Here is a 10,994-nt window from a genome sequence, read left to right on the forward strand (position 1 = left end):
CAATTTATACTAATTTGCCATATCTCTACCAAAATCTTGAGAATTTTTTTATTTAAGCACTCAAAATTACAACGCTTTAGATCATTTTTTCTGATTACAGAATCACTATGTACTCATCACAGGAAACATGTAAAATACAAAAAAAGAAAAGAAAAAAGAAAAACAGAATTCCCCACAATCTTACCAATTAGAAATGTGTTGTAGCCATTTTATTTCTTCTAATGGTACTACCTTATGTATTAGTAATAATGCTATTAATCAATATTTATTAAAAACTTACTTTGAGCTAATTAGGAGCTTTATAAACACTATTTGATTTTATCCTTATAATCGAATTAAAGTAAGTAGGTGAATATTGCCATTGCCATTTCACAAATATGTCAACAAGAGTTTAAAGAGGTTAGGAAACATGCCTAGGGTTATAAAGATAAGTGGTACAACCCAATCTAGCATTCGAGATCACTATACTATGCCACCATCAATGTGTATATGTAGAGAATGCTGTGCTCTACTCTATTGTAATTTCCTATGATATAAAAATTACAATTATATTTTTAAATGGCTATTTAATATAACTATTCCAGCATGTGGAATACCATAATTTATTTAATCACTCACCTACTGGATCAGATTATTTTTGTATAGTATTCAGACAGTGTGACTCATTCAATACAAAATATAAAAACTAGGTAAATGCAAGACTTGCTTGTCTATCTCTAAATTTAAATTAAAATATATAATTCAACTTACTCTTTTACTGAGGCAAATAACTGGCCACATACTGCAACCTAATGTGCAGCAGCAACAAAGGCAGCCACAAAGAAGCCAACGTACATTAACAGGAAGGTTCTTCTTAAGACAACTGTTAACTCTGTTGATGCTGGCTTTAAATTCTTCAGGAGCTACCTAAAGAAAAAATTTAAGAAATTACAACACTGCAATATTAATGTCAATAAACATGTGCCATTAGCATTAATATTTTTCTAATTTGTTGGGAAAAGACTTAAGTTTTGAGGCATATACATAGTACCTAAATAATTAATAGACACTCACTTTTCCAGTTAATGAAGAAGGAAATTCTGATTCAAATTTGTTGCTCAGTCCAAATCTATTTTAAAAAAAGAGAAATGTATTATATGTCATTATTGGGGGAAAAAATAGACCATTTAACTTAATCAAAGATCAACAACTAGAGTGCAACTTCATATGCAGAATAACAATGGAAGTCTGAGACACAAAAATATAATTAGCAATTTATGAAATGTAACAAGGAATTTTAGCAGCTGAATCAAAACTTTCATATAATAAGAGAGTGAGAATGTTTTCTTTGGGGATGACTTTATGAGCCAAGTATTAATTTAATGGAAAACAACACAATGTCCAATTTTGTCACTGTCAGAATTACTAAGGTTCTTCCAACTAATGGAAAGTTAAAACAATCTATTTTACTCTTCCCTCTTACAAGTTTACAAGTCTATCAGTATTTTCAGAAGTCATTTAAATCACAAATTTCGAGTACCTTCTATGTGACATTTCATGATCACAAGGTCCTACAACAGAAGGTTTATATAACTTTAAAAACATTAAAGAAAGCATGTACAAGACAAATGTTTACTTTTATATAATTTGAAGTAATTTTGAAAGTTTGTATCATATACCTGGTAAAGCTCTGCAGAGGGACTGTAACTTTACACTTAAATCTAAATGGCACCTTGAAATAGGCTTATTTTATTCATATCCTACCTACTCCTGTATCACTGTCACCTCATTCCTGCAACCTATAGTCAAAACTCTCAAAATGTAAGCCACCCCAATCTTTTATCCTGAACTCTCATCTTCATCCAATTCAGAATCTCCTTTTCCTGATCCTTCCCCTTCCGTACTCCTTTTAATATTAAACTTTGGATCCTTTAATCTGTTGATCTAATACCTAGATACCACCTTCTATCTCTTTAAAAAAATTTTTTTCTTCATTTTAACCAAAAATCCTGTTGATATTATACTCTTTCTCTAAAAATCCCTAGCTACAGCTCATTCCTTAGAGTCCCTCTTCCAGACTCCATCTCCTGTGTTTCCATAATATTTTACTACATTCTCTTTTGCATAGTCTTTATGATATTATATTCTACCTAGTTATTTTAACAAGCCTATGAATCGTAAATCTTTATACTCCAAACATGTGGGGTATAAAGATTTATGTAAATCTTTATACCCCAAATGTGTGGCCCAATGCCTGATACTCAGTAAATATTTACTGAATAAATTAATCAATTTCCTAACCAGTAAAAAAATGTCTAAGTTCACTAAATTCTCACTGCAAATCTCCACACCATTGTTTTCTCTTCTTCTAACACCCATGACTTCCAGTTATACCACATTGTCATTTTCAGATCTCACTCTCTGTTGGAGGTTCACAAAACCAACCTCAGGTCAATGATTCACTAGGACTTGCAGAATTCAGCACACAGTTGTACTCACGGCTAAATATACTACAGCAAAAGGATACAAAGCAAAAGCAGCAAAGGGAAAAGGCACATGGCACAAAGTCCAGAGGAAACCAGGAGCAAGCTTGCAAGAGTTTCTTCTCAGTAAGACATACAGGATGTGCTTAATTCCCTCAGTGACTAGTTCTGACAACACAGATAGTGTTGCTTACCTCAGGAAAGCACAGAAAAGTTCATTACTCAGTGCCCAAGACTTTGGTCACGTGGGCACCCTCTACCTTAACATGTACTAAAATTCCAGACTCCCATAAGGAAAGCAGGTGTTCAGTATTGACCACTGTTTGTACAGTTTAGGCACAGTGAGCCATTCTTATCACTTCTGGGAATACTGGGAACTGTCCCAAATTCCAAATTCCCGGATACCAGCCAAGAGTCAACACTGCAAGCAAGCCTTTCTAAGGATAGCAGTCTCAAGCATGCTTTGTTAACTCTTTTCTGCACACCCTGATACTCTCTAAAGACACAGCCATCTATGTCACAGTTTTTCCTCTACCATGACTCATCTTCATCCCAGTTAGTTCAATATTCAGCCCCAGAACCTAACTGGTTACCTGACCTCATCAATTCTGAGAAAATTCACCTCTGTTTAATTCAGCAATCCATTCACTGTAAAATAGTCTGGATATTTTCATCACTTGGAACTGTATCACCTCTGAAATTCTGAACTATAAAATTCACCTCTTACCACTACCATCAATCATTTCATTTCACCCACCCTTATCAAATTTGTTTTTTCACTCTGGTTGTAACTTACTGCTTACCATTTCTCCTTGCTTTTCCACTCGGTTATCAGCTCCCTATGACTCCACTTCCTTGTTTGTCAGAACTACAGTCAATTGTCCTGACCACAAACACCCTTTATTTTCTGCACATCTATAGTGTCTCTCGTCAATCCAATTCAATTGAAATGTTTACTTTCTTCATTTCAATTCCCACTGCATGGAGCTACAGTAGAAAAATCATAGAACTATTATAAATATATTATCTAACTTCAGTTATGTTATAATAATCTTTATTCATTCTCAATCAGCTCCCTTTTCCATACTCCATAGTTGTTGCTCCTGTGTTCAACCTTATCCTTAGAACCCACATTTTTCACAGATAACCATAGTATTAACTCCAACCGGAGAAAAAAGATCATTAAACATAAACTGTTTTGGTCTTCTCTCCCTTTCATTTTTAGATATACCTATGTCATGAGTATCTTTACCATCTTTCTCAATGGAAGCATGCTTCCCAAAGCTAACCATTTACTTTTAGTTGCATCTCCTTCAGTCTCCTCTGCCATCTACTGTACGTCTCTCTTCCAGCTCCTTATGCATAGCCAACAACCCTGCATAAGCCCACCAAACCTGAGAATCTGAACACCTATATTCTTTTCCCTCAAATATATGATGGCATTCAATTCTTTTCCTTCCTCATCCAATGTTTTGAAAGAGTTCTCTACAGTCACTATCTTTATCTCACCTCCCATGCATGATGTGTACTACAGTCCACGCTTTAATATACATTTCTTTACTGATGAGACCACTCTCAACAATAGTTGAAAATAGTTCTTTTCTGCAAGTTCCCATTTGTATGGAATGCTTTCTCCTAGCAGAGCTTGAGAATGTCTTATTTGGCATAGGCTACAGCAAATATCTCCTTTTCTATGCCTTTCATTTCTGCTCAAGCCTTTTTATAATTCTAGACCAACCAAAGTAATACTGTCAGATAGTTTTACCAAGACCATCTTATTTCATTAAATAGATAAGAAAAGCCACACTTCATGTTTGTTAATATTAACTGCAAAATATTACCTTTAATGGTTTTGATGTGACATAAGTTACTTAGTTTTGATACTATAGTTCTGTTTGGGGTAAAGGGTGTGTGTTTGTATTTTAAAGTTTTGGCAGGAGGTGAGCTTTGTTAGCAATGAAAATAGATACATGTTTCAGCTTAACAGCATTATAAATTACTCCTTTTATCCATTATACTCCTTCAAGTTTAAAGTTTTTAAATATGGTAAAAATAATTTACTTTATTTAAAGTTGAAGTACAATTGGCCTTGAACAGAATTGGAAAGGCCAAATTTCATCTTATAAAATGATGATTTGATATGCTTGAAAGAAGAACAATGGGTAAGAAACTGAACTCCCTTCTAACCTAACAACCTAACATTAATAATCCAAAAGGCTGGAAGTAGCACTTAATTTTAAAAGGTATGATTCAAGGTTGGTGGCATCTTATTTTGGTTATCTACAAAGACAAGTAAAAATAAAAAAAAATATATGTTGTTAAGGTCTTAAAATGGAAAATATCATGCACTGTCAGTGAAATTATAAATTATTATAACAATTCCAAAAATCAATTTGGCATTAAAAATATTTATACCTTTGTCACAATAATTTCTCTTTTAGGAATCTAGCCTAAAAAGCAATCTGAAATGTGGGTAAAAACGTGTGTCAACAAGTTCCCTGAAACTATAGAAAAATAAACAAAATTACATTATATGAATGTTAAGTAAATTATACTATTTCTGTATAACAGATAAGACAACTATTAAAAATGAAGTTTTCAAACTAGTAACATGGAAAGTACATATATTAAGTAAAAAGAAAATGCAAAACGGTACATATGCCATAATATCAACTGTAAAGAAAAAATCTTCCAAATGATAGTCTTCAAAAGTACAATTTGATAGTACATAAAGTCTTAAAAAAAATTAATACCCTTTAACCCCGTAAGTCTACTTAGAAATATATAACAGTGGCACAGATATATTAATGACTAATCAAATATTCTGCAGTGTTATTTTCGTAAGGGAGTATTAAAGACATTTCATTTATTGTTTCTTAAAATAGGATCTATTTTTCAGTAGATGTGTGGTAAGTAGTTGATAATAGAAGTATTTTATAATATACATCATATATTTTTTTCTATTTGAATCTTTTATTTGGAATTACCTAGGTATTTTATTCTAAGTAAACAGGAAGTTTTGAGTTCACTAATCAATAGTTTTCCTGCATGCATTTCAACTTTTTCTATAGTTCAAGTGCATATAATCCCGGCCTTTTTACTTCCATTTTTAATTCTTCTATGTTCCTTGTATCACCTCATATTAATGTAATATCTCTTAGAATTCACTAATGCATTGTTATTTAAAATTAAAATGTATTTTGAACTCATGGTAAATTTTGCCTTTTAGATACAAAACTGCAAGAATTTGTTTCACCTTGTGTGGTTATGTGATTATTTCCCTTGCTTGTGAGTTGTAGTGCTATTTTTAACAGTGGTAGTTTTAAAACAATAGAAATACCCTACGGTTATATTAATCATAATACATCAATTTGAAAGGATACTACAGAGCTCAAAACCATGTGTACGACAGAATAGTAGTTACTCTGAGTGCTTGACTAGCAGCTCCCTTTGCTCTGGCAAATTAGACCATAAATGGGCATCTGCTTTAAGAACAGCTAATCCCTGGGCTGGTTTAGCAGCATATGGGATAGCAAGGCCCAACAGCTCTACCCAACTTGGACATTAACTAACTCAATGTGATCTTCTTTCTTCAGGTATCTGAAAATAAGAGACAATAGTTGGTAGCATGAAGCTTAAACTGTAACCAAGATACAGTGAAGCCATAAATAAGTAGAAGACAAGAATAAGCTTAAGCCAAGAGTAAGCAGAAACTATAAGCTAAAGAGAAAAGGTGATTGCCAGTTCCAGCAGAAGGTGGAACTAAAAGTAGGCCAGTCACTATGACAGACCACTAGACCAGGAAGCAAAGGACACATGCTGCTGAGAAAAATGACAATAATTTCATCACCAGAAATGCACTATATCCAAAACAATAATATTCCAGTCTTCTTGAAGGCAAGCCATACAATAGCAAAGCTTCCCATCTTCCTTAATCTCCATGCAATCTCCATGAACTTCCACTGCTCAAGGCTGCCTAAGTGGTTCTGTTCTATGAAATCTAATAGAGCCTAATATTTCATACATTTTAAGAGCCCATATATAGAGAAAAAAAGAAAAAATTAATCCATCAAAATATCAACAGTGGTTAACCCTAGGCAAGAAGATTATGAGTGACATTTCATTTTTTATATTTTCATGTTTTCCAAAATTTCTATGACATATATTACTATTTTACACTAAAGATTTCTAGAAAAAAATTAATAAGGACTAGATATAACTGCACCAAAATATTAAATAACCTTTGCTTCTTGGTGATTATATATGGTTTATTTTCTATTTCACTTGATAGTACTACTTCCTGATTTTTAATAATCTTTACATTTTTCATTATAATTAGGAAAAGGAGTAAACCTGAAGAAAAACTGGATAATTAAAGGGGTTTTGTTTTTATTTAAATCACACTAAGGAAATATATGTGCAATTACATGTCTAGGTTTCAAGATAATTCTACTAGTTTTAGAGTATATTTTAGAGTATTTTTAAATATCCTTATATTTAAAGTATGTTTAAGTATATATTAAGTGTACTTTAAAAAATTTAGAAATTAAAGAGAAAAAATTCTAATTCCATGACAGTAGAATCTCAGAATCTGAGCTAGAAATGGTCCTTAGTCCAAACATTTCATTTTACAGATGCAGAAACTGATGCATTAGAGATAAGTAACCCACGAAATGTTTGGACTAAGGACCATTACAATGTAGGATCAAAGTTAGAGCGCAACTCTCTTGAACTCAAGCCCAGGACAATTTCTACTACAGGACAATGCTTCCAGTAACTTTCTTTATAAGCATAGAAACCATTTATGTCCTTGAATGAGAAACTTCTAAATTGAGAAAATATTTCAGAACTTAAGAGAAAAAAACTCTTTCCATCAAACAGAAATTATAAAATTAAAATACATATGAAATGTTAACATTTTCAGATGGAACTAGAAAAAAATATGTTTTTAAGCTTTTTGCCTTTGGACCTAAAATCCCAAAATATATAGTGTTTTGTTACAAATGTCTGTGTTGACGAACAATAAGTTTGTTGCTTTGGTTCAGGAAAAGAATCAATTAGGCAAACAGATTCTGAAGCCAGGCTGCCTGTGATGTAATCTTGACACTGCCATTTACTAGATGTGTCACTTACACACCAGGGATAATAACTGGCCTAACTCACTGAGTTCATATACATAAAGCACAAATAGTGCATGGCAAAAAACCCTGTATATTTTAACTGCTTTTATTATTATAAAACAACACAAATGTCTGCTGTGTTTTTTTTAGGGAGATCTAATAAAGTAGGCAATATTACCCTTTAATATCCACTATGAACAACTTAATAAATTAGAGAATGTCTAGATCTCAATGACTTCATGATTATCATCTTCAAACAGCTTAGCAAATCGAATAGCCAATGATCAAATTTGCTAATGTTAACTGTCAAAACTTTTTCCAACTTTTTGCCAACCTCTTCAAGGTCAGGGGGTGGTATAGAGGAAACAGTACAAAGAGAGGTGCTAGGTTCAGGAAAGCCAGGCAATATTAAAGAGTTTGTAGCTAACACGGGCAAGCATTAGGCCAGGCAGGTGAGACAAAGGTTGAAAAGCACAAAGATGTTACTGTGGTGAAGATGGAAGAGCAACAAAATAGAGAGACAGAATGCTTGAATTATAATCCTGGTTCAGATCTGCCATCAACTGAGAAGAGGAAGGCTGCAGTTGAAGCTGGTGTAGGGGGAAGATTATAAATTCAGTTATGGATATTTTGGATTCTGAGACACTCAACCTGTACACATCTACAGACTCATAAAATTTAATCTTCCTACAGATATAAGACCTATAAACATATGAACTAGGAATTTCAGATTCACATGAACACGGGTTATACAGATGGCAACAACACATTTCCTATGCTGAACTCTGAGCTCAAAGGAATCAGCTTTTTAGCTATTTTAGGAAATAAAGTTATAACTAAAGAATTTAAATTTTTTAATGCATAAAAATCACATTTGAAATGAATCTGGCTGCCTTAATATACATCTGAATATCAGTGTGGTTCAAGGAGAAAGAGCTAGAACTGCGAGTATACTGTTGACCCAGGAGATACAGAACCCCTGGAGTTGGAGACATATATATCAGTCTCAGAATAAGTCTAAAAATTTTAACTGTGTGACAAAATCTGAACCTTTGGGTTCATCTGGCTCTATGAAAGTACAATCTCATTCATAAACCAGTGAAATCAAAGGCTTAATTATTTAAATCATGTATTACCATCCACACTACCATAAACCTCATCACTATACATATTCTAGCATTAGAATTTTACTAATTTTCAGTTCTTAAGATTATACTTTTAAGTATTAAGAGATAATTACATATGTTGTTAAACAGTGAAGTTATATAAATGTACTGATTAAACATCATGGTATTAACTTCTGATGACGGATTCGCATGATCTAATTCAACTACTTTATATTATCTGTACCATACTAAAAGCAAAAAAACTTTGTATATATAATTTATACATATTTTAGAATGTCTTTCAAACTTATATAAGTCTTATAAGCAATATAATGATGACAAATTATGTTCATTTAAGAAATAATACTTGGTAAACTGGTTTATGGTACAGATTACCAAAAATATTAATTTCAAGTAACATTTATAATTGAATAGTTTAGGAAGGACTAAGAGAAAAAAGGCTGGATACATAGGAACTCCTTCACTGGACTAACCAAGGACTCCACTGTAACTATAATGCATGATCAAAGACAACAAGGAGCTCTTGCAGGAAGCATGTATGATAAATACACACATTCACTAACCAACCAATATAACAAAGGTAGGTTACCCTAAAGTCCAACCAACTCTACCCGTAAGTAAACTTAATTTACTAGATAGTAGGATGGAAAAAAGCTTAAGAAAAAAATCATTTTTCCAGGACTTTGTGAGAAAATTTTAGCTCTCGTGTGCCTAATTCAGTTTAAAGTGTAAAGATGTAAAAAACATAATCTTTTCCTCAAATTTAATGAACAGGTCATTGTGAAACACCACACATCTTTTAGCTAAAGGATACTACTTTACAAAGGTCCTCACTTCAAAATCTTTCTCATGGGAAAGCTCCTCTTCACTTCCAGCACATGTAGTTCTCTTGGCATACCAGCTGCCCAGTGGCAAAACAGGAAACGCAGGTATTTCATCAAGACAGCCTCCAGTCAACAGTAAGGGCAGTCACACTTCTTTGACCTCACCTTCCATAAAGCCAAAACAATACTAAAATGGCAACAACAAAAAAAACCACAACTGAGTAATGAAGTGGCAAAAGTGGCCACTGCTATTTTTCCATATCTCATATCTCATAGGAAAGTTGTGAAACTTGATGGCTTATAGCCAGAATCGTAATACCTCCTTTATCTAAACACCATCACCCTAGATCACGTCACTATCATCTCTCATCTAGACTGTTCCAACAGCTTCCTAACTACTTTTCCCAGTTTCAGTCTATCCCTCTACAATCTTTTCTGGCCCCTACTGAGCTCACCAACCTACCTTTCAAGGCACTATCCCCTTTGTTCATTATATTCTAGCCACAATACAGAAGTAGCCTTTGTTTCTCAGGCAAGGCACACTTATTGTGCTGTTCTCCAGATCTGGGGTGCTCTTTACAGGACTCTCATCCCTTCTAAATGTTACCCACTCAGAGAGGTTCTTCTAATCACATTATTTTCAATCACAGCACTCTATTGGTCTCCTTCAAAGACATTTTCTCAGACATAATTTGTCTATTAGCTATAAGCTCCATGAGAGCAGAGGAACTGTGTGTTTCATTCATAACTATATAGTCACGGCCTCACATAATACCTATCATAAGATTCAATACTTACTTATTAAATTACTTATCAGGTAACCTCAATAAGACAGCTAAAAATGAAGGATTAAGCAAAAAATATTCTGAAAAAACAAATATCTTAAAATCCAACTGTTAAAATTCAAGCATCTAAATTCGACAGAATCAACTTCTCTTACTTTATAAATAGTTCGAATAAGGTTAGTTGCCTCACTTCTTAAAGTTGATCAACTAGAAAGAAAAGAAGGTAAACAGAAAGCAAAAGTCTACATATGTGAAATTCAAAAGTGACTTTTAGAGAAGATCCTCAAACCCCAAAATATCTTAATAGCATCCAAGAATATCACTGTGTAACTACTTGGTAATATCTGTTCTTGATTAAATGTTTCCTCTATTCAATCAGATAATTCTGATTTATGCTCACGATCTTGTTTTAAAGCAGAAAAACGTATATCATCTTTTAGACTGATTTCCAAGAAAACAGTAAAGATTAACCAAAAAATATGTATGGATAAACATCAAAATATGTGATAATAATCTGCTGAATACCTTCTGTGTCCAGATCACTAGATAAATTACTTATGACTTTCACACCTAATCTGAGGTAGATATTATCCCTTTTGCAAATGAAAAAACTAAAGTTCAGAAAAGCTAATGGTTAGTTAGGAAGTATCTGAGAACTGAAACCAATTCTGCTTTA

The 10,994-nt window shown here is 33.1% G+C and overlaps 1 protein-coding gene across 4 annotated transcripts in view; it reads right to left on the reverse strand.

The window, feature by feature from the left end:
• Positions 1–10,994, reverse strand: part of CHIC2 (cysteine rich hydrophobic domain 2) — a 40,970-nt gene that overhangs the window by 23,756 nt on the left and 6,220 nt on the right. For 2 of the 4 annotated variants that reach the window (XR_003043326.1, XM_006922502.3), the window contains 2 exons: positions 1,054–1,108; positions 751–906 (listed from right to left, as the gene is read on the reverse strand). Coding sequence is in view for 3 of the 4 variants with exons in the window: in XM_006922502.3 (XP_006922564.1) it covers positions 751–906; positions 1,054–1,108 (211 nt within the window). In the remaining variant the exon portion in view is untranslated. Of the gene's footprint in view, positions 1–750; positions 907–1,053; positions 1,109–9,543; positions 9,721–10,994 lie in introns of all 4 variants that reach the window. The other 2 variants (XM_015597595.2, XM_015597593.2) reach the window with 2 other exon arrangements.

Source organism: Pteropus alecto, unplaced genomic scaffold, assembly GCF_000325575.1.
Source record: "Pteropus alecto unplaced genomic scaffold, ASM32557v1 scaffold57, whole genome shotgun sequence".
In the NCBI taxonomy this organism is placed as follows: Eukaryota; Metazoa; Chordata; class Mammalia; order Chiroptera; family Pteropodidae; genus Pteropus; species Pteropus alecto.